The 23,268-nt window shown below is 37.9% G+C and overlaps 1 protein-coding gene across 1 annotated transcript; it reads right to left on the bottom strand.

Annotated features, from left to right (window-relative positions):
• Nucleotides 1–414: 414 nt before the first annotated feature.
• GOLGA5 (golgin A5) lies at nucleotides 415–21,474 on the bottom strand. The gene is made up of 12 exons (XM_026713279.2): nucleotides 21,262–21,474; nucleotides 17,637–18,238; nucleotides 15,571–15,789; nucleotides 14,010–14,229; nucleotides 12,141–12,264; nucleotides 9,784–9,987; nucleotides 8,842–9,141; nucleotides 5,199–5,297; nucleotides 4,145–4,370; nucleotides 3,036–3,141; nucleotides 2,703–2,766; nucleotides 415–1,199 (listed from the first exon to the last, which is right to left on the bottom strand). Exons 2-12 carry the CDS (start codon nucleotides 18,190–18,192, stop codon nucleotides 1,119–1,121), a joined length of 2,199 nt encoding a protein of 732 aa, XP_026569064.1. The 5' UTR covers nucleotides 18,193–18,238; nucleotides 21,262–21,474; the 3' UTR covers nucleotides 415–1,118.
• Nucleotides 21,475–23,268: the final 1,794 nt, after the last annotated feature.

Here is a 23,268-nt window from a genome sequence, read left to right as displayed (position 1 = left end):
ACTGCAATCTCCTGGTTGATGTAACAATGCCATAAAATACTAATACCGGTATTATAGTACTAGTAGTAAAAAATAATGCAATATTTGATTTGCAAATTGAAGTTGAGCGATTGATTGTGGAGAAAGAAATCAATGGTTGTACCAATAGCAATAGGAGCCCTTGGAGCAATACCAAAATTTTCAACTTATTAGACCTCAATATTCTGACTTTGCAAAAACCCACCTTATTTGGAACTGCCTAGCTACTCAGACGATACTTTAACAGCTCTTAGGTCCTTGGTTAGGATTTGAACTGTTTTTACCAGTCCCAGACTGTGAATCGAATTGAAGATTAAATAAAATAACAACAATAATATTCTGCAGTTTATAAATAAACATTCTATTAAGGACCTATTAAGATGAATGCTATGAAAATCTGAAGAAAAAATACGTTTTAATATGGCAATTAATAACAATGTCAAAAATGCAAAGATCAAAAGGCACTGAATTTTACAATTCTTTATGTGCTCTATTGTACATGATAATTAAAATAAGCATTAACAAGTTTTCTGCATTATCATGGAAAATAAATTTCTGATATGCTGAAGAACCATATTTTAAGGACCGCATCATCTCTATTCTCTTCATTAAAGCTTTTTAAAGAAAAGCATTCTGCAAAGCAGCTGTCAAATCCATAATATATGGAACACTTTAATATTTACAAAGTTTAAAGGTGCACTAAAGGGAAAAAACAGAATAAAAGCTGCTTCGCTGCTTCTCAGCTTCTAAGTACATTTATTTTTTGGACAATAGCCCCATTTCCTGTAGAATCAAAAATACATTATGTTACATATACATCTATAGTCTTAAAACCAGGTTTCTATGCATATATATGTTTTTACATGAATGTGCCACAAAAAGAAGGATGAAGGTGGCAGCAGCAGTTTCCTGAAGAAGTTGCTTGTTTTTACAGCTACTAAGCTTAGATCCCATCATGTTATTTATTTTTTCTCAAGCAGCTAAAGTAAAGATGTAACGGTTGTTCAAATATTGACAAAAGCTTTTCTCTTCAAAGAGTCTTTATTGGATTCTTTTTCCCATTCAGTTATATTGCATGGATGAGTCTCTTCCAGTCTGGTCTAATTTCCACTTGGATTATCATGATGCATTTCTGGTGTGTATGTAAGTAGAACAATCATGACCCAAAGATGAAGCAGGACCTGCCAAAAAAAAAAAAAATAGGAATAATGCAAGGTACTTTAAATCAAAATAAATCATATAGTCTGATGTGCGAATTGGTTGCAAGCAATATGACTGATCTCAAAAGCTTGCTCCTACTTGAATGGAGAACCATCTGAGAAATCCATGGCTAAACTGCAGACTAGATTGGGAAGCCAAATAAATATAATATTATTTTAAGAAGGCAGTGGCAAACAAAATTTCCATTTCAAGTCAAGAAAATTGCATAGAAGTGTCCATGTATCAGGAATTGTATTGGATTTGAGAATAACTTATCTTTTTTTTTTTGATACAGGAACCAGAGGCATCAGGACCTAAATATGGATCATTATCCAAAATGCTGTCTGCTGCCTTCATTGTTATGACCTGCTGTGCTGTCCTATAGAAAAGCCCTCACACGGAGAACCAGATGACCCACATCCTGTGTGCTGAAACCCTCCTGAATAGAAGTCATCTGCTTCTGAAGTTTTGAATTACAAACATTCACTGATATAAACAAACCAGTCTGAAATCCAAACCTAGAATGTTCTAGAAGACAGAAGAACGCAGAAGAGGGAATTTACAGTGTGCGCATGTGTACACTTAGTAACACCATCACGCACTGAGAAGCTGAGTAGATGCCACTGGACACTGCCCACTCCTGTCTGTTCGCTTATCTTGTGGGGTTTAGTTTGCAATGTACTTCCTTTGTGTAGTGAGTAAGGTAAAAATTGTATAGTTTTTCATAGTTGAATGAACAGCCTTGTGAAATGTAAGGAGAGGGCTGTCCGTATTGCTCTTTCACAAGCAGGACTACATATTTAAAGTAACCATAACTGCCACCAGTTACACTTTAATGAGCTATGAAGTCTATGGAGATTCTCAATCATCCAGGTCATGGTTGTCCCAAAGGTGTTTTTTTTTCAAAAGGCAACTGGGCTTTGTTTTTCGTTGAAGGTGTTTAGTTTAGTTCTGAACTGAAGCAGCTTCTTGAATAAGCGAAATGTCATCAATGAAAGACAAAGTCCAGCTGCCTTTTGAAAAAGCACTTTTGGGATAATGAGCTACAGAATTTTAAAGACTTTATTGCTTGAGATGATAGTGAAGTATATAAAAAGACAAAAAAATATGCAAAACCTTCTTTAAAAGGCAAATTTGCGTTAATTCCATCCTACTGCACAATTACAAGTAGTAAATTGTGTAAGTTCTTACTTATTTTTATCCCACCCTTATTTGTACAAATAACTCAAGGTGGTGGACATATCCAATACACATTCCTCCTCTTATTTTCCCCACAACAACAACCCTGAGGTGTGTGGGACTGAGAGAGAAGGACCTGCCCAAAGTCACCCAGCTGACTTTCATGCTACTTAGATTTATAGCGAGCAATTATACCTCACCTTTTTTGTATATTTCATTCATTGCATATCAGATCAAAATGAAATAATATATACCGGTAATGAAAATTACATATGTTGCATTATGAGTACATTAAGCAAACTCACCATGTAAATGATTACAAATACCCTTGCAATGGGATATCGACGCAGAAAGATTCCAAGACGAATGCTGTAATCAATTACAATAAAAATATTAGAAAATACCCTAGCGTAAGTGTGTCACCAGAGAGTTGCATAAAGATATTATTACATTGCAAGTTTTATTAATAATTCATTTTCCAAACATCCCAATCATTCAGATTTTCCACAAGACCCAGATATTGGTTCAACATTTTAATCAAGACATCCACTGCAAGATCAAGATTTCTTTCAAAGATCTTCTCCCTGGACATAATTGCTTCTTCCAAGCAATCTTTCTATTCTCTGCCTTCTCCTCACCTGAACTGGTCTATAGTACTTGCAGCTTTGCGAACCTTGCCATACATTCCCGCTGCATTCACATCGAGATCACCAAAAAGGACAGGAACATTTCGCATGCGAGTACCTAGAGTAATAATAATTTAAAAAGCCATTAGCAGCAGTAAAAATGATGAATAAACTACAATAAATATTCATTACATAAAGTATGACGATATTATGAGAAAGCAAAGTAGCAGACCAAATTAGATGTGTGATTTTATAATGTTTTGTATTTTATCATGACTGCTTTGTCAGAACAGAAATTTCAAACATATTCAAAAGGACTTTGGATGAATCTGTGAGGCTTCTGCATTCATTTCAATTTTATTTTAATGAAATACTCCACAGGTCAGGCAATCTATGTCTGAAAATGACCTCACTGCAGAACACAGGTTGCAAAGCTATTATCGGAAGTATAGTGGCCTATTAAGAATCATGTAATAGCAAAAATCTTTTGAGAAAACTCTCTCAGTACTATAAAATGAAGCCATCTGAGGTAAACAGTAATTTTTCATTGTAACATGGAGCCCATTACTGCCTCTATTTCACAGGTTTCAGGTGTGAAATTCATTGCTTATTTTGTTGCATTTTATTTATTAAACTTTTATGCCACCCATCTCCCCTATAAGGTGATTCTGGACGGCTTTTCTTATGTAACAAAATGGCTCGTCTAGAGAGGAAGATACGAGAAGATGAAAAAAAAATCAGAAAATATTGGGAAGGCAGAAGGGAAAAGGAAAGAGAAACCACGCAAAGACTGAGAAACTCAGAGGCTGTTGAAAGAAAAAGGAAACTATGAATAAAGGAATGGAATGGAGGCTGTTCCATTCCTTTATTTGACTGGAAGGACTGATTGGTGTCATAGCAGGAGCATCAACATTAACGTGTTAAGCTAGTTTTTCTCAACCTTGGGAGGTTTAAGATGGGTGGACTTCAACTCCCAGAATTCCCCAGCCAGCTGCGCTGGGGAATTCTGGGAGTTGAAGTCCATCCAAGTTAAACTTGCCAAGATTGAGAAACACCGTGTTAAGCTTTCCAATCTATCGGGATATACATTTTCACAATAAACAATTCATTCCTCATTTTACCTTCACTGTTGTCAATTCCTGCCATATTAATGGAGGAGCCATTTGTTGAAGCCCCTTGGACACTCTTCAGCTGCTGCTCCAGTCGTTCCAGCTGATAGACTAAAGCATTTTTTTCTGTGCTGAGATTCTCCAGCATGGTTTGTTTCTGAATTAGCGTCTCTGTCAATTGATGCAGCCGATTCTCTAACTCTGTTTGGCTACTGCTGCTCAATGTTTTGTTCGTAAGCTGCAGAGTGAACAAAGTACTATTGGAAGAGAAGCACCTTCATTGGAACGAATGAGGTCTGAACGAAATGCCTTGACTTGCATTTTGCTCTATGCTCTTGCTTTAAAGCAGGGCTGTCAAACTCCCGGCCCACAGGCCAGATGAGTCATACATTGGCCTTGCCCGCGCCTGGTTTAGCGAAGGGGGGCAAGTCCCAATATATCACGACAATGCCGTGGCGGTGTTTGACATCCCTGCTTTAGAGTGAAGCACATAGCCCAGAGTTCTTTCCCTCAGAAAAGCTGGGAGTGGAGGAAGGATCAGGATTTGCTATCAAAATAGGCCTAAAATACTATTAGGCAGCAGAATTTGACAGGTCTCATTCCCTCACCCTTTCCATTTTTGGAAAAAACTTGGCATAGAGAAGAGGCATGGGGCTTTAGGTGAGCAGATTCCACACAGCATGCTCTACCCAGCATTTCTACCACCAACCCAAATGTGAGAGGTCAGGCTTGGCAGAAGAAAAAGGACACATTCATTTTTTGTTAAAACTTTGTCTATCCGGAAGCATAAATCCAAACGTTGGACATATATTCTATCTAGCTTTGTCTCCAAAGAATGATCTGCCTGAGATGGCATAACTTTGAAATAAAGTTATTTGACTGTCATTGTACCCTTATTTTAAGATTTTTCTTTTTAATTGATTATTTTTATTAAGAAAAGATAAATATAATATTTTTAAAAATAAATCCAACAGTTGAGCTAATTTCATTTCAAGGTTAGCTGGTGCGATGTTACAGGGGCATGGTTAAAAATGTTGACTGCAAAATTGTTAAGCTAATCCATTACCTGATTTCTTAGTTTCTGAATCTCCTCCTCTCTATCTGTTATTCGGCTTTGCAGAGAATTCTTTGTCCTGTACAATTCTTCCTCAGTATAGCGTAATTCCTGGAAAATAAGCATGTCCAGCAGCAATTAATATATTAAATGTAACAATAAAAGCAAAACACAACGGTACTACTGTGACCTATTTGTGTTTACAACTAGAAACTCACTTTCTTGTGAGTTTCAATTCTGCAACTGAAAAGGCATTGCCGAAGCATTGAAACACTATATTAAGACCATAATGAACATTTAGAAATTCCTAGATTCGGGCAACTCATTACAAAAAGAAGTATTAGTAGCGGAGAGCAGTTTCAACATTTATTTGAAAATGTAAAAAGCTGACAGTTTATGGCTTTGGGTTTTTTTTGTCTCATTTGCTTTTTTCTGAATAGAAGGGAGGACACATAGTAATTACATATGTAAAAATGAACAAAAACCTAATACACCTGAGTGAGCAGAACCCGTATCTACTTACTGCAAAGCCATTTCTACATAATGAAGGGGAAAAAAAGCTTCAGCACTCTTTTAATATATCAATCTTTAATATATCAAATACAACCTGAATAACTGCAGAAGACTAAGATTTAAGGAAGAGTGATGGCAAATCTACAGTAAACAAAGGACAATCCCATATGACATGAATGCTGAGGACTGGACAAAAATATTGCAACCGTGTTGATTTTTACAGACCAGGTGCTACAGTTTGGCTTCTTCCTACAAACCTGTAAAATAAGCAAGGGGGTTTCCTCAGAGACAGAATACTGTTTTTGTCTCAAACCTCTCGATCTTAATTTTAGCACTGTTCCAGCATGAATATATTCGTTCTTGTATCATTTATCCGAAGTGTTACTTAACTCCACTAATAAATAAATGAAACAGGAATACTCGAGAGAATTAGATCTAGTGCTTATATGCCAACACAAACAAAACAGATGAGATTCAGTTCATTTCAAAGAATCTTTTATCCCAGAACAAAAAAAAATGGATTAAACATGAAGAGCTATAATAAAACACCACCATATGGCTTCAAGATACAGAATTAATATTATCTTTTGAAAGCAATCATAGATCTTTTGCTTTTTCATTAGTTCAATTCGACCCTGTCAAATTAATATGGAGTTTCTTGTGAAACAGGTAATCCTCCAAGATAAATAATCAGGGAAAGTAAATTAAACACTTTGCCTTTGATGGTTTCATCTACAACTGTTCACAATAACAATAAAATCCACTGAGTACAAGAAAAGAGACCTATTTTCAATTGAATAGTATTTACAGAAATTTATGTGGAAAACCAATTGCTGTGACTATTTCTAGAGATTGATTTTGTCAGCTAATTACAGTTGCATCCAAGTGAAAAATTTGTGTTTTAGTTTGCCCAAATAAGCAGTTATATGTATATTATGAGCTCCATAAACAATAACTCATTTCACACCTGCACATTATCCCGAGTTGACTGGATAATGGCAAACCATTTATAAATTGGTGTTAGCAAAGCTACATTGATGAATCTAAGTCACCAAGACTGAAGTTAACAGAACATTTACCTTTATTGTTGACTTTCTAAATTGCATTGATGCTAAGAAAATTTGTCATTTAAAACAGAATCCTGTATCTGTCTCCCACTTAAGCTAAGAGGCTATTTATGCACGTACATGCATGCGTAAAGGCACCCGCCCCCTCCTCCCTTCTGGGTCACCAACCAAGAAAGGTTGGGGAACTCTGGTCTAAGAGATGTATTTGTCCTTTGTGTGGCACACTGCACTAAAAAAATACAATTTGGGGTTGAAGAATGTGCAGAAGCACTGATTAGGGAAGAGTACATATGATCTGGTATTTGGTCAATAAGAATACTAATAATGTTGATACCCATCATTGCACATATATGGCTTTTCTTTTAATTAGGTAATTCCAATATACACTGCTCAAAAAAATAAAGGGAACACTTAAACAACACAATGTAACTCCAAGTCAATCACACTTCTGTGAAATCAAATTGTCCACTTAGGTAGCAACACTTATTGACAATTTCACATGCTGTTGTGCAAATGGAATAGACGATAGGTAGAAAGCATAGGCAGTTAGCAAGACATCCCCAATAAAGGAGTGGTTCTGCAGGTGGTGACCACAGACCACTTCTCAGTTCCTGTTTTTTGGCTGATGGTCTGGTCACTTTTGAATGCTGGCAGTATTTTCACTCTAGTGGTAGCATGAGACGGAGTCTACAACCCACACAATTGGCTCAGGTAATGCAGCTCATCCAGGATGGCACATCAATGCGAGCTGTGGCAAGGTGGTTTGCTGTGTCTGTCAGCGTAGTGTCCGGAGCATGGAGGCGCTACCAGGAGACAGGCCAGTACATCAGGAGACGTGGAGGAGGCCGTAGGAGGGCAACAACCCAGCATCAGGACTGCTACCTTCACCTTTGTGCAAGAAGGGACAGGAGGAGCACTGCCAGAGCCCTGCAAAATCACCTCCAGCGGGCCACAAATGTGCATGTGGCTGCTCAAATGGTCAGAAACAGACTCCATGAGGGTGGTATGCGGGCCCGACGTCCACAGGTGGGGGTTGTGCTTACAGCCCAACACCGTGCAGGACGTTTGGCATTTTCCAGAGAACACCAAGATTGGCAAATTCACCACTGGCACCCTGGCTCTTCACAGATGAAAGCAGGTTCACATTGAGCACATGTGAAAGACGTGACAGGGTCTAGAAACGCTGTGGAGAATGTTCTGCTGCCTGCAACATCCTACAGCATGACCGGTTGGGCAGTGGGTCAGTAATGGTGTGGGGTGGCATTTCTTTAGGGGGCCGCACAGCCCTCCATGTGCTCGCCAGAGGTAGCCTGACTGTCATTAGGTACCGAGATGAGATCCTCAGACCCCTTGTGAGACCATATGCTGGTGCGGTTGGCCCTGGGGTCCTGCTAATGCACGACAATGCTAGACCTCATGTGGCTGGAGTGTATCAGCAGTTCCTGCAAGATGAAGGGATTGATGCTATGGACTGGCCCACCCGTTCCCCAGACCTGAATCCAATTGAGCACATCTGGGACATCATGTCTCGCTCCATCCACCAATGCCACATTGCACCACAGATTGTCCAGGAGTTGGGGGATGCTTTAGTCCAGGTGTGGGAGGAGATCCCTCAGGAGACCATCCGCCACCTCATCAGGAGCATGCCCAAGCATTGTAGGGAGGTCATACAGGCACGTGGAGGCCACACACATCACTGAGCCTCATTTTGACTTGTTTTAAGGACATTACGTCAAAGTTGGATCAGCCTGTAGTGTTTTTTTTTTTCACTTTAATTTTGAGTGTAACTCCAAATCCAGACCTCCATGGGTTGCTAAATTTGATTTCCATTGATAATTTTTGTGTGATTTTGTTGTCAGCACATTCAACTATGTAATGAACAAAGTATTTAATAAGAATATTTCATTCATTCAGATCTAAGATGTGTTATTTTTGTGTTCCTTTTATTTTTTTGAATATATATATATATATATATATCCCAAATATATCAACGTATTCTGATTTTTCATGAGATTTAAGAGGGAAGCTCCTGAAATACTACTCAGCAAGCCATTTCAACTCTTCCCAATATTTACCTGTTTCTGCCTCTCCAGTTCAGCCTCTACTTCTTGTTTGGCTGTTTTGTGTGTTGCAATTTGATCCTGCAAATCTTGAATTTGCTCTCTTGTGGACTCAGCTTCACTTATCTGCTGTGCTTCCATATCCTGTAGTTCAATTCTCAGCTGTTGCATTTGGCCCCACAACTTCTGTACTTCTTCCTTTTGCATGTCCCGTTCGTGCCTCAGTTCCTCTAACTCCATAATGCTTGCTGTTTGACTATCCAAACCTTCAATACCGGAGCCTTCTTTTAGACTGTTTATCAACTTTTCCTTAGACTGAGATGCAAAGACAAAATCAAGGATAAGTGAAATTGCATTACAATCCTTAGTTTGTTAACTGTAACCAAAAGGCAGAATGTAAATGCAGTAATGGAACCTTATTTGTGCTCAGCATTAATACTTCGCTTTGGGACACAAAGTTTCCATATTTAACATTAGTAATTGCCTAAATGTCAAGGTGAGGAATTTATGGACCTCTAGCAGTAATTGGAATTTTAATCTCTCACTACTACTGCTCGTGGAGGATAAAATTGATGGGAATTGGAGTTGAACCCCATTTGGGTGGGAAACAAATTCCCTATCTCAAATCAAAAATATGGCAAATGTGAGCAAAAGTGCATGACATCAGGTTGCCTGAAAACATTATTTAATAAAAATCCTGTTGAAACTTTTCAAATTGAATATAAAATTACATTGAATGCAAAACTTCCTTAACAAGGATTTTTTCCGGTGATAAGTGATTTATATTAATATTTTTAGTCCTTTCAAAATACACTAAAATACAAACCTAACTAACACTTTTATATTTTATTAACAAATTGCATCTGTTTGTTACTTTAGGTTATAGGACAGCCTTCCCCTTTTGTTTGTTTAGCAATGTCAGGAGGACATTGTTGAACTGGATTACTGTGGTGTTACCTGGAGTATGCGGGTGGCTTTCTGCTTGTAGTCCACCAACTCTTGCTTAGCAGACTCCCAGCTAGCTTTGGCTACTTTAATTTGCTGTTGAAATTCCTCTGACTTCCGTTTTTCTTCCACATATTTCCTCTCAGATGCGGTTATGGCTTCAGCCAAGTTCTGACGTTCAGCTTCCATTTTACTCAGGCGAGTTGCGAATTCATTCTGATGGAGGAAGTTTTGTTTGGTTTTAGTATAAAATAAATAAATAAAATGCTTGTATTTGTTACTTTAGTTGATTCTTGATAAACAAACATAATAAAGAGAACAGTTTGGACTACTCGTTAAGACACCAGGCTAGAAATCAGGAGACTGTGAGTTCTAATCCAACTTTGGGTATGAAACCCAGATGGTTGACCTTTGGGCCACTCTTTTCTCTCAACCCAATCCATGTCACAAGGTTGTTGTGGGGAAAAGAGGGGGAAGAATGAACATTAGGTATCTCCGTTGCCTAAAAAAAGGTGAGATATAAACAGCTGTGTATGCATACCTGCAAAAATACTTTATGTCAATCTGCCAATTAATAACTAAGGTAAAATGGTAGTGCTAATCATAGAATTCTAGATCTAACATAGATGTTGTGGAGCAGGATTGAGATGAAGAAGTTTGGCTCTCATAGTCCTAGTTAATGTCTCAGTTGCTTTTGATACCATCAATCACGGCATCCTTCTGGACCATCTCTGAGGACTGAAGGACATACATTTGGCGGTGATTCTTTTCCTTCTTCTGAGGAGTGGATAGGTAGGTTAATCTTAAGGCTTTCTACTGCGGAATGCCACAGGACTCTGATTTTATTATCAGTTGTTATTAGTTTATCAGTCATTATTGGCTATTCACTGTGTTTTATGTTGGTTGTGTTTGTAAGAGCCGTGGAAGTGGCAGTGGTTAGAATGCAGTACTGCAGGCTACTTCTGCTGACTGCCGGCTGCCAGCAGTTTGGCAGTTTGAGTGTCACTGGCTCAAGGCTGACTCAGCCTTCCATCCTTCTGAGGTCCATAAAATGAGGACACAGATTGTTGGGGCAATATGCTGATTCTGTAAAACTGCTTAGAGAGGGCTGTAAAACACTGTGAAGCGATAAATAAATCTAAGTGCTATTTCTATTGTTATTATTTATTGCTTTAATTTTTCTAGCTTACTGTCCTTGCAAGTATGCCACTTAAGGGCCACCTGTAGTTGAAATAGCTTATAAGCCTAAATGCATGTGAAGGATGCACAGGAAAAGGAAGGAAAACAGATTGCCCAGACTGACCTTTAATACTGATGTTTGAGATTTCATACTGATACGGCAGATTAAGACATACTGTTTGAAGTTTGCTAGCTTACCATCCATCCACATGGAGCAATCTTTTCCACTCTAAATAAGTTGATGTTGACTTCCAGATTTCTATAGCAATGATTGCCTGGAAATTTTGAGAATTAAAATCCAGGTATCTGAATGGAAAGCATTTTTTTGGGGGAACGGACAGACGGACGGACGACCCTGTTGAAGGATGGGATAAGTAGGCTCAATTCTGATTTTTCACAGCAGATACATCCTGAATATGAGGGTACAGATGAATTTTGCTCCTTTCCCAGGATAATCTTTATGAGACCTCTAAAACCACATTTTTAATTATTCCAATAATTTCAAAATAAATATTACTCAAGACTAGTAAGATTAAAACTTATGATTATCACATGTACTGTAACCGAGATTTTGCTCTGTGTATATATTTGGTCTGTCCTGGTTTACAAGCATGTTCATAGCCTGTAAAAAGCCCTCCTGGAGCTGCAGCCGGAATTGATCTTTGGCCCAATTGTAGAGAAAAGCATAGGGCGAAGATGGGAAAAGCATAGGGCGAAGATGGGAAGTGAGGTCCCGTTTTTTTCCCCTCCAGGCACTGAATGCATGGATTCTCCACGTGAAAAAAGAGAAGGCCCTAAAAACTCTCAGTCCAAACCTCACTTAAATTCAGAAAAAAAAATCCGGCATTGCACAAAGCTGGATGAGCAGTTGACAGAAAGGCAGCCTTCCAGATGATATGACTAGCCAAGTGTCTCAATAGTAACAACACACTGCATTTTAAATCTAATACTAGGCGTTACTGAAGCTTAGGAAATTTGCACAAGAGTGGATACCTTTCAAATAGATCATAACTCGGGCACAGAATGTATTCAAAGATATCTGAGCTTTCATTCTAAGCACATATAATTCAATATCAATATCAACAAATATTGATCCAATAAATCTGAAGTGTCTCAGTCTCTATTATTGAGATATAGTTCTTCCATTGGTGAAAAAAATTAAACAGCCTTCCCCAGGTCCACTATCTAACCTGCATCTGCTTGTAGTTGTCTTGTTCTCGCCTAAGAGTAGACTCCGCTTCATGTAACCGCTCCTGAAGAGTCTGCAGGGCTTGATTGTGCAGGCTGTTGCCTTCGCTATTATCCTTTATTATTCTGTATAGGTAGAGGACAAAGATTTATGGAAACATCTTTTAAGATCCCTATTAACAGATTAACAGAGTTGGAAGGGTCATCTAGTCTAAGCACCCCACCCAAGCAGGAGACCCTACACCATCCAGTTGCTTCTTGAAAGCTTCCAGTGATGAAACTCCCACAACTTCTGAAGGCAAGCCATTCCACTGGTTGATTGCTCTGTTGGAAAATTTCTCCTTATTTCTAGGTTGAATCTCACCTTGATCAGTTTCTACCCATTATTCCTTGTCTGATCCTCGGGTGCTTTGGAAAACAGATTGTTTTAAGGCTATGTGGTAGCCCCTCAAATATTAGGAAACTGCTATCATGTCTCCCCTGGTCCTTCTTTTCACTAGACTAGCCAAGACCACTTCCTGCAACCATTCTTCATAAGTTTTAGCCTCCAGTCCCCTAATCAATTTTGTTGCTCTTCTCTGCCAAAGATATCTATCTTTGTGGTGTACATATTACTTCTTTATATTCTGTAGTGCCCGCTATCCGTCATTTTACATCCTCTCGCCATTCCCAATATCAGTGTTGGTATTGGCTTACAGCTTTTGTTTTATATACTGTTTTTATCCTTGGGTCATAAGGATAAAGTTATAAGGGTGTCCGGAGTTTGGTTTAAGTTGGGTGACCATTTAAATGTTTTAAATAAACTAATAAAAAACCCATGCAAACCCTTTTTCAATTATTTGTAAGGAGGAGACAATAAATAAAGGGACTAGCCTTGCTTACTATCTCATCAGAATACAGTTAAAGAATAATGGATTTAGGTTGCAGGGAGGTAGATTCTAACTGAATCTTATGAGGGGAAAAGTCAGTACAGTAAGAACCATTAGGAACCAATTACCCAGAAAGGTGGTGGGTTTCTCCTAATTGAATGTGTTCAGAGATTAGACAACATTAAGTCAGAATTTTGCTCCGAGTAGGATGCTGGACTCAATGGGCTAAAAGGCCTTTACCAACCCTATGATTCTATTTACTGACTGAAACGTTGTTTTTGAAATACTTAACTATTTAATCCAATCCTTATTTCTTCTTTCAGCATTACTTTAATTTAGTTAATGAACAATTTTTCTATTGAACAAGAAAAAGGCAGGAGTGGAAAGGGGACTGGGTAAGGAGAGCCAGAGGTTTTAAATCACAATGAAACTTAACCTCTGTAGTATTGATCCTATCATCTCAATTTCTAAAATGCCTTCTTTCCCTTTTATTTTCATAGCATGATATGTCAACATAATTTTTCCCATTTAATGTCAGAGGTACAGTAAACAAAGAGCACGGGAAGAAATGAAAATACTTAAATCATGCCTGGGATTATATTTTAACTGAGTAGTTTTGCTGCTTTGATATACGTATGTACGTACGTACGTATGTATATGTATATATGTGAACAAAGTTTACACTCTTTTTCAGAATGTAAGCAAAGTATCCACAGAAAAAACTAAAGCAATAATTTCCACCAAATGAAAAAACAACAATAGAACATTAATTCCTTCCCCTTTTGCTTTTCAAGAAGAGAGAATAGCATAAATAGGAATCCTCTAATGGATCCGGTTTTCAGATGTCAACAGATATCTTTGCTATTAACATATTATTTCAAGTAAATGTTCCTTAATCAGAATACAGACACACACACACACACACATGCACAACTATTTGGGCACTGAGCTTCAATTTAAAAAATCCCAGATAAATACAGTGACACGATTGATGCTGAATACCTTGATTTTTCATTCTGCAACGTTTCTAAGGCTTTATTACGTGAACTAAGAAGTTGATCAGCCTCCTGTAATCTCACTTTGAGGACAGCCAATTGGGAATCCTTGGCAGCGGCAGCTTCAGTCAGGTCATCAACTTGAGCTTGAAGTTCCCGAACAAGTCTGTCATTGCTTGAATTGTCAGCATTCCATTTTTCAACTCTTGCCCGGGCATTGGTTAATTCTATAAAGTTGAGGTTAGTAAATATCAGTACGTTTATAGTCCTTATTATTATTATGTACGCAACATGATTCTGTCAGTGATCAGAAAAAGCTATTTGGTTCATATGTTGACCCACTAAGCCAGAGTTTTTTAAAATTGTACTGCTTAATAACCATAATGCTTAAACCAGAATGTCTGGATTTACATATCCTATAAATCCAGAAACAGACTTTAATTATGGCTTAGCATAATACATAAACTCAGTCATGTTTCTAGTTATCTAACTATGGTAGGAGAACTGGTTTGTTGTGGTGGTTAAAGGAATTGGGCCGAGAATGGAAGAATGTTTAGCCATGAAAATATCCGGATGACTTCGGGCCAATCACTCTCTCTTAACTCTAGAAAGAAGGCAAACCACTTTCAAAAAAGGTTGCTGTGGAAATTGCATGGAGTTGGAGTCAAGATTGACTTGAATGCACAAAATATACAATATAAAAATACTACAGTTGGGATATTAAGTCATACTGGAAGCAATCATTACTCCTTTTATTCTTCCACAAACCTACATGAGTTCTTCCATTTTTCTCCTGAATTTGATCACTGGGTTGGCAATGACAGTAATCTTTGAAAATATCAATCAGCTCCAGATCCTGCTTATGCAGACAATCCTGGTTGTATTAAGGCTTATGCCACTTGAAACAATGTTCTATAGAAAAGCAAGCAATGGAAACAAAGGAAGACTCCACGTGGAAGAGAAGTAGATAAAGCATGGTGCACTTTCTATCTCAAATCCTAATTAGAAGGAATATTACATTTTAAGCTGAACATGGAATTCTCATTGCTCATGCTTTACATGCATGAAACACTTGGCTCTCTCCCTCTGCATTTCCAGTTAAGGATGGAGAAAAAAATTAATCTCCCTAAGAGGGCAGAAAGGATCAACAGCATTATCAGGGATAGGCAGGTTTACCAGGTACATATAAAACCAGCAAACCACTAGAAAGGCAGAAATAAATTACTAAATGAGACATATACATTTGGCTATATAGGAGATAATGAAACTGAAAAGAGCTCATCCAAAGGGGGCTGGGGGGAATACTTGTAGAAATCTCTGATTTAACCCATTTCTATATGTTCATCCGAACATCTTCTCAACAAGAAAATATAGAATGTAATTTGGTCTACTCCAAAGCCATAATTCAGCATTTAACTTTGCTACAGAACACAAAACACCTTGTTTTGATGAATACCACTTTTTTTTAAAAAAAGATGTTTCCCATTTGGACTGAACAGATTAAAAGGACTTATTTAACTAGCAACCCACCAAAGGATCTTTTAAAATGTGCAAACTTGCATTTCTACCTGTTTGGGTTTCTTTGGCTCGCTGAATTAATGATGCCATTTCTTGATTTAAAGATTGCACTTCGTTACGCAGTAGTTGATTTTCAAGGCGAAGATTGGACAGTTCATGTGATTTACCGTCATTAAGAGTAAGGTTGGGATTAATTTCTGGGGTTTGCAATGAATCCTTTTTAATATCCACATCAGTCTCCAATCCAGAACTGGAACTATCAGATGTCTCTAAACAAAGAGATACATATTTAACAGAGCCTTTCTTTCTTTCTCTGTTCAATTTCTATGACAAACTTTATAACTAATGAAAGTGTCATTGAGGTTAATGGGATTGCTACAATAAATAATTGTACATTAGCTTATCAACAGGAAGATTAAAAAGCATTACGAAAATAATTATAGCACTAATATAAACACGAAGCATCCTTACTCCACATATGCTATAAACAAACCAAACATCTGACATTTTAAAAATAGGAGATCATACATTAAGACTTCTTAATTTATGACCAACAAAATTAAAGATGTTCAAATGCTAGATAGGTCTCCCATCTTGGAAAATGCAGGCAAAAAGTGCAGGTTACATATAAGGCCTATAAATGCACTTGTGTGCAAAGTGGCAAGCCTCAAAACACAACTGAACAAACTGTTCATTTCAGCACACTGAAAGCCAAACCCCCCTGCTGTTGGCTGGGTCTTACTCTGCCTAACAAAACCAACCTTGCAATAATAAAGGTAATAAACAAAGTACATCTTAAAACTAGAAATGAAAAAAAATGTTATCTTCCAGATATTTTGGATTATAATTCTCACAATTTAGGGACAATTTCCATGCTGGCTAAGGCCGATGGGGGCTGTAATCCAAAACCCTCTCAAGAGTACCCATCTGCCTATCGCTGTCACATCACTTTTGTCAGTACATTAATCAAAAGAAGCCTATGTAGTTTCACAGGTAATTAAAAGAATTACTAAAATAAGCAACCCTGACTATTTGCTTCATTAGTTCAGTTCCCACAGTATTATTTATTTCATTTAGCAGAGAGTGCCTTTGTAGGGATAAACAAAAGTTCAGCAAGGGTGAAAACCACTTTGAAATATCATGCATTCTTATCCTAAGGAAAAATGGCCACCTACATGAAATAATGAAATGTAGTAAAATGGGAGCCTATTACCAGGGAAGACTTAAAAAGGCATTTTGCCTTTTATTCCAACATTTTGGAGTATTGTGTGCCATATTAATAAACAGATACATTTGGATTGCTATTTTAAGTACCCATACATCTGTTTGCAAGAGGCAAGTAAGGCCTCAAATTTAAATGAGTTTCAGAAGTGCATTGTGCATTTTATAATTTGCAGCAATTTTAGAGAAATTAACAAAATATAATAAAAATAAAACAAAGCCTTTAGAATTAATAATGCAACACTGACTTGCCTAGACACATTCAGCATGGATTTGAATGACTAAATATTTATTTAAATATTTAAACTTGCATCATCATCCTCTCGAGGGGCAGGGATTGCTAGAAAATTATAGAAATAATACATTCAGTGAACCTGTACCGAGGAAATAGAGAACTCTGATATTTCTACATTTGCTCCCCATGGACTAATCTAATCTTATTATATTTAGTAAGATTATATCACCTGCTTTGATCCTTGAAAATCATTTTCATAAAGGGCAGTCTCCACCCCTGTGTAATTTATGTGAATTTTGCTTATGAAACAAGCTTTAGGAAATCAGACAATGTCTACAAAAGAAGCTTGGTATGAATGCATAGTAATCTATACCACTAATTCTGCAATCTGGTGCCTTTGAGTGCAGTTCCCAGAATGGGGACTTGGAGAGCTTCTGTATTGACCCCTCTAAGTAAACATGGCTTTTCAGCAAACTATCCAGATGCTTTGATTAGAATTTAGGAGACATCCTAAACTGTGACCCATATGCTTATATAATCTTAATTTAGCCATCATAATCAGAAGGATACTGAATGGAAATCAATATCAAACCAGGTTCCTGTCACCATTAACACCCTTCAAAAGAATCCTTAACACATTCCTTAGTTATGCTTAACTACCATTGCCTTGACTTTGAATGGAAGGGTCTTCCCCTGTTTTGATGCTGTGTGAACTTGCTGACACAGAGCTAATGCTTGAAGTCCGAGAATGATTTTGAACAGTGGCTGCTTTGCTCTTTTCTCTTTTCAGGTCCTTTTTCCCATTAGGTTCTTTTTCAGAACTATTCAGAAAGTCAAACAGGAGTTCATCGTTTGGTTCGGATTTTTTCCTTCTCACAAATTGGAAAGAGGGTCTGGACACAGAAACTGTCTCTGCGGATGGAGATCCTTCCACAGAGGCCCTGGATGCTACATTGGCAGTTCCTGCTAAAATTGTTGCCTTCTGATGTTTGATGTTCTCAGCTGCAGATGAGATAAAGCTTGATGTAGATGACGCAGGACCCTGGTGCTCTCTGGTCTTATATGGATTGGGATACACGCTGACATCATCCCCCTGGCTAGCAACGTAGTTTATACCACTTGCATTTTCTTTCTTGCTTAAAGCAGATGCAGCTCCTTGGTCTACTCTATTGAGCAGGTCCTCTGCCTTGCCAGCCAGGTCGGCAAACCAAGACATAATGGAAATCAAAGAGTATATGGAATTTTATCATCCAACGTTCAACCTGGGGGGAAAAATACAAAGAACAGAAAAGTTACACCACACAGTCACAGACTAAAATGTCAAAAAACGTTATTGCAATGTTTCTTGAAATGTAGTTTAATATAGTTTGCCTTTCCCATTCTGCATTATATGTGTTCCCACATTTTTATAGACAAGTCAAAGATACATTAGTACACCATCCCTGGAAACAAAAGTAGGATGTCAAAAGGAAGCTGAGAAGCATAGGTTCAAACTGATAAGAAATGCTAATGTTTCTTTACATTTTAGAAGAGGACTGTGGAATAGTCAGCTACCAGACGGAAAGCTTCAGTTCACATCATATTTATTTTTTGCTCATTAATTAGAATCCTTTGCCTTGGATTTCTAAGAGATTGTGGCATCTCTTTAAGGTATACCTTGGCTTAAACAGGAATCAGTTGTTTTGGTAGTATAAATGACTTGCTGGAGATTGATTTGGGGTAGAGTAATAGGCAATTGGCTAGTATCAGGCAATTACTAGGAGACATGCAGAACATAATCCACTTGGAAATTTTCCTCTGCAATTTTCCCAAGCTACACAAAAAACAAACATGGATGTTTCTAATTTGTTAAATGTAGGGAGGAAGCTGAATTGAGATGGTTCACTTCCAAACAGTTACATCAAGGAAACATGTATAAAATAATACTAGTGGCATATCTGTATCTGACAAATTCATATATTTTACCACTGGAATAAAAGGCCAGAAATATGAATAGAAATCAGTCAAAAATATTAAAAAGTTCATTTGCTTTAGCTTTAAACATAATGTAGGAAATTATGTAACTTTCATTCATTTAAAAAAACTATTAAAACAATTGTGATTTTCCTTTCCGATTCTTATCTGCATTATTACTATATGGGTAATCTATGGGTAATCTATCCATATTATATTAATATAGTTATTAATTCTTATCAGCCAGCCCAAAATGCACACAATTTCCTAATGTAAAATCAGTCAGATGTAAAAGATCATGTTCACGTCTGAAGATTCAATTAAAACTGATTTACTGTATTCATGTCGATGCACAAGAAGTCACAACTAATGGTTAGCACCTGCTAGGAGTTAGATATCAAAAGAATTTAGGAGATGAAGTGTTGGATTTACGGCTATGTAGAGATTCTAGGTTGATCCCTCTTTTAACTCCATCCCCATAGGTTCTTCTAGCCCTTCCTCTACAAAGTCAGAACAGTGATCTTTCTGCCAAAAAATAAATAAGTTCCTTGCAGCTGCTACATTTTTCTGATTAATGTATTAGGTCAAATTAAACTAGTCCTTGTTACGTTATTCCTGGGAGCCAGAGGTACATCATCTCTGAAAGGTTTATTCCTAGTCAATGTCTGAGTTCAAAATACAGTATGTTTCCTTCTGTTCTACAGTCCCAGGTCATTTGGAACTGAATATGTAGTGAATGGGATGTAGTGATCTTTGTTTTCTCCTCTTGGAAGAAATTATGTGCAGCATAGAAATCCTTGGATTATGGCTTTATCAACTTCTGCTATCAAATAAATTACATTTTACAATTGATCACATAAATGCATACCCGAAAACAGTTCTATTTTGCATACAAAGGTAAAACTTTAGGGTATGCTAGCCTCAATATTCTCCTATGTTAGTATGATGTTACCTAGTTTGGGTAATGGAACATCTGCAAGTTCAGAGAGCACCAAGGGACCCTCATTTCAACCCTGAGCTGCAAATATTCTCCTTTAAAGAAAAAAAAATGTGTGTGAAAACAGAATTTTTGAAAACCATGTAAATGGCATGGCCATATAATATTTACAAATACTGTAATGTAATGCCTTCTCTTACTAAGGTAGGCCAAATTGATAAGAAATGGAACATAGTGTAGTATTCCAGGCAGCTGAAATAAGAACACTTGCAGGTCCATTTGGTATTTGCAGAAGCTCTTACCATTAGTCTACTGTTCTCAAATTTGCCTATTCTTTCTATTTACTCTATAAAAAAGAAAAGTCCAATCCATGCATTCAATGTTATTTTGCCAAAGGTTTCCTCCAACTTTCTAACATCTTCACTTGGGGCCAGATGCTCTTTCTTGTCCTTTTAACTATTGTTAACTTCTTTCTTTTCCTTTCTTTTCCCCTTTTATCTTTCTTTGTTGTCTTTCCTTTCCTTCTTCCTTTCCTTTTTTCCCTTCCTTCCTTTCCTTTTTCTTTCCTTCCTCCTTTCCTTTCTTTCTTTCTTTCCTTCCTTTCCTTCCTCCTTTCCTTCCTTCCTTTCCTTCCTTCCCTTTCTCCAGAAGGACACTACATTTTTCACTATCACCCTGTTAAGGCTTTTCACACTAAACACCCTGTTAAGGCTGCTCCTCTTTTATTTGGCCAGGCCTCTCTCGTCTTGTCTCCAGGGGAGACATGATAGCAGTCTTCCAATATCTGAGGGGCTGCCACAGGGAGGAAGGGGTCAAGCTATTTTCTAAAGCACCTGTAGGCCAGACAAGGATTAATGGATAGAAACTGAACCAGGAGAGATTTAACCTGGAAACAAGGAGAAACTTTCTGACAGTGAGAACAATGAACCAATGGAACAGCTTGTCTTTGGAAGTTGTGGGAGCGCCATCACTTGAGACTTTCAAGAAGAGATTGGACTGCCATTTGTCAGAAATGGTGTAGGATCTCCAGCTTGGGGGGTTGGACTAGATTACCTCCAAGGTCCCTTCCAACCCTGATTACCTGTTATTTGTTATCTGTATCTTTCCCAGATTCATGGCAGCCTTTCAACAGGTAAAGAGATCTCTGCTACTTCTGACCGATGACGCTAGCAAAACCTGCATTGGCTGAACCTACTACCCTGCAGTTCGTGGGGATCCCTGACACAACAAGAGGAGGAAGGAGCGAAAATCACGACAAGCTCAAGTCCAAAGACGGTCTAAAAAATCTCTCGGGGGTCTTTATTCCTTTTCCCGCCCCTCCATCTGCTCAGGCGACCCCCACTTACACATACAGTCATACACCCACACCCTCCGGTCTTTTAGGCCTCTGCTTACCCCGGGTTTCTTTCGCCACCGATTCTGCCACGATCCCTTCAACCAGGAGCCCAAAGCGGACCCGGAATACCGAGACAGGATGAAAAGAAGGCAAACGGGTTACCGTCAGCCCGCAGAGGCATCCGGATAAACCTTCCGGGAGACGTGGCCACTAGCAGGCGAGCACAAGGACCCAACGGAACGTCTCTCTGACAAGGTTTGCAAAGCGCCGGCGCGGACTATACCTGCCGGGAAGTGACGCAAACACGCATGCCCGAATCCGAGCCATTCTCGTGAACGACCGAGCCGTTTGGGGTGGGGGCGGGGGGGGTGAGAGAGAGGGTGGTGGTGGAAAAGGGGTGGCAGAAATAGGAGGGTTGTTTGGGGGGTTTTCTTTTTTCTTTTTTGCTTTGTGTTGAATGAAAGAAGGGGAAAGGATTACGTTTTTGACTGGAAACGCCGATACCGACTACACATTTATGACGATGAGGTGCGCGCTGCAATCCAGATCCACATGTAGAACGGTGTTTTTTCAAGCTTGACAACTTTGAGGCGTGTGGACTTCAATTCCCAGGATTCTGATTGGTGGCTTAGGAATTCTGGGAGTTGAAGTCCATACACTTTTAAATGTTCCAAGGTGGCAATCGCCGACCTAAAATGTTGCACTACCAATTTACGTCGAACAAAATTACTTAAATTACTTTTCGGTGATTTCATGGACACGTCCGATTTTGTTTTGTGTCAATGCAAAGGATTTGCTGCTGCCGTTTCCGGAATGTTTGTAATCTATTTCACCATCCAGACTAGTTTTACGATTTCTTGATGCTCTCCCATCCAAGAACTATCTCGTTCCAACCTTGCTTGCTTTTTTATTTATTTATGAATTTTGATTTGTCAATCTCTTACAAGATAATAGGTATAAGTGTAAACATAGTTATGGATACATGAAATGGATGCATATAAGAAAAATAAATATAAAATATAAAAGAAACAATAGGACAGGGACGGTAGACACCTTGGTGCGCTTATGCACGCCCCCTACAGACCTCTTAGGAAAGGGGTGAGGTCAATAGTAGACAGTCTAAGGTTAAAGTTTTTGGGGTTTGGGGAAGAAACCACAGAGTCAGGTAGAGTATTCCAGACATTGACCACTCTGTTGCTGAAGTCGTATTTCCTGCAGTCAAGTTTGGTGTGGTTTACTTTGAGTTTGTATCTATTGTGTGCTCTTGTATTGTTATGGTTGAAGCTGAAGTATTTTTTTTAAAGTTTTTATTGGTTTTTAAAAATAAACATAAACAAACAAAACATAAAAACATCAAACCATCTTCCATATGTATACATACAGTGTGCCGGTTGGTTTACAAATTGTTTTGTGCTTCCATTTCGTAGTCTTCAATTACAATTACATTGCATATAATCTCGTATTTTCAATCAAAAATTAAATACCTTAGTATCATTATTAATCATTTGACTATACTTTTAGTCATTCATGTTTTACAAGATAATCATAATTTACTTAGTTTGTTTTATAACAGTTCATATTATCATCCCAAATCTATCCTAAAATCATTTTGTAGATATAATAAGAAGTACATCTTTATATATTTATTATCTTCATTACTGTATTTTATTGTTTAACCATTGATAGAATAGACCCCAAATTTTATAAAATTGTTTATCCTCTTGTTCTCTAATTTCAGATGTCAATCTACTCATTTCAGCACATTCCAATATTTTCTTAATGATTTCCTCCTGTGATGGTGTTTTCTCGTTTTTCCAGTTTTTGGCAAATACAATCCTAGCCGCTATTAATACATTTACAATCAGATATTTCAAGTCTTTACTATATATTTCAGGTAAAATTCCCAATAAAAATATCTCTGGTTTCAAGTCTATGTTTTTTTGTCACTTTTTCCAACCACATGTGGATTTTAGTCCAGTATTTTTTAGCATCCGCACAAGTCCACCACATATGGTAATATGAGCCAGGTGTCTGATGACATTTCCAACATTTTTCGGATTTATTCT

Source organism: Pseudonaja textilis, chromosome 1, assembly GCF_049901715.1.
Source record: "Pseudonaja textilis isolate UNSWEBS1 chromosome 1, rPseTex1.2, whole genome shotgun sequence".
Taxonomy (NCBI): domain Eukaryota; kingdom Metazoa; phylum Chordata; class Lepidosauria; order Squamata; family Elapidae; genus Pseudonaja; species Pseudonaja textilis.
This window is presented reverse-complemented; position numbering and strand designations above follow the sequence as displayed.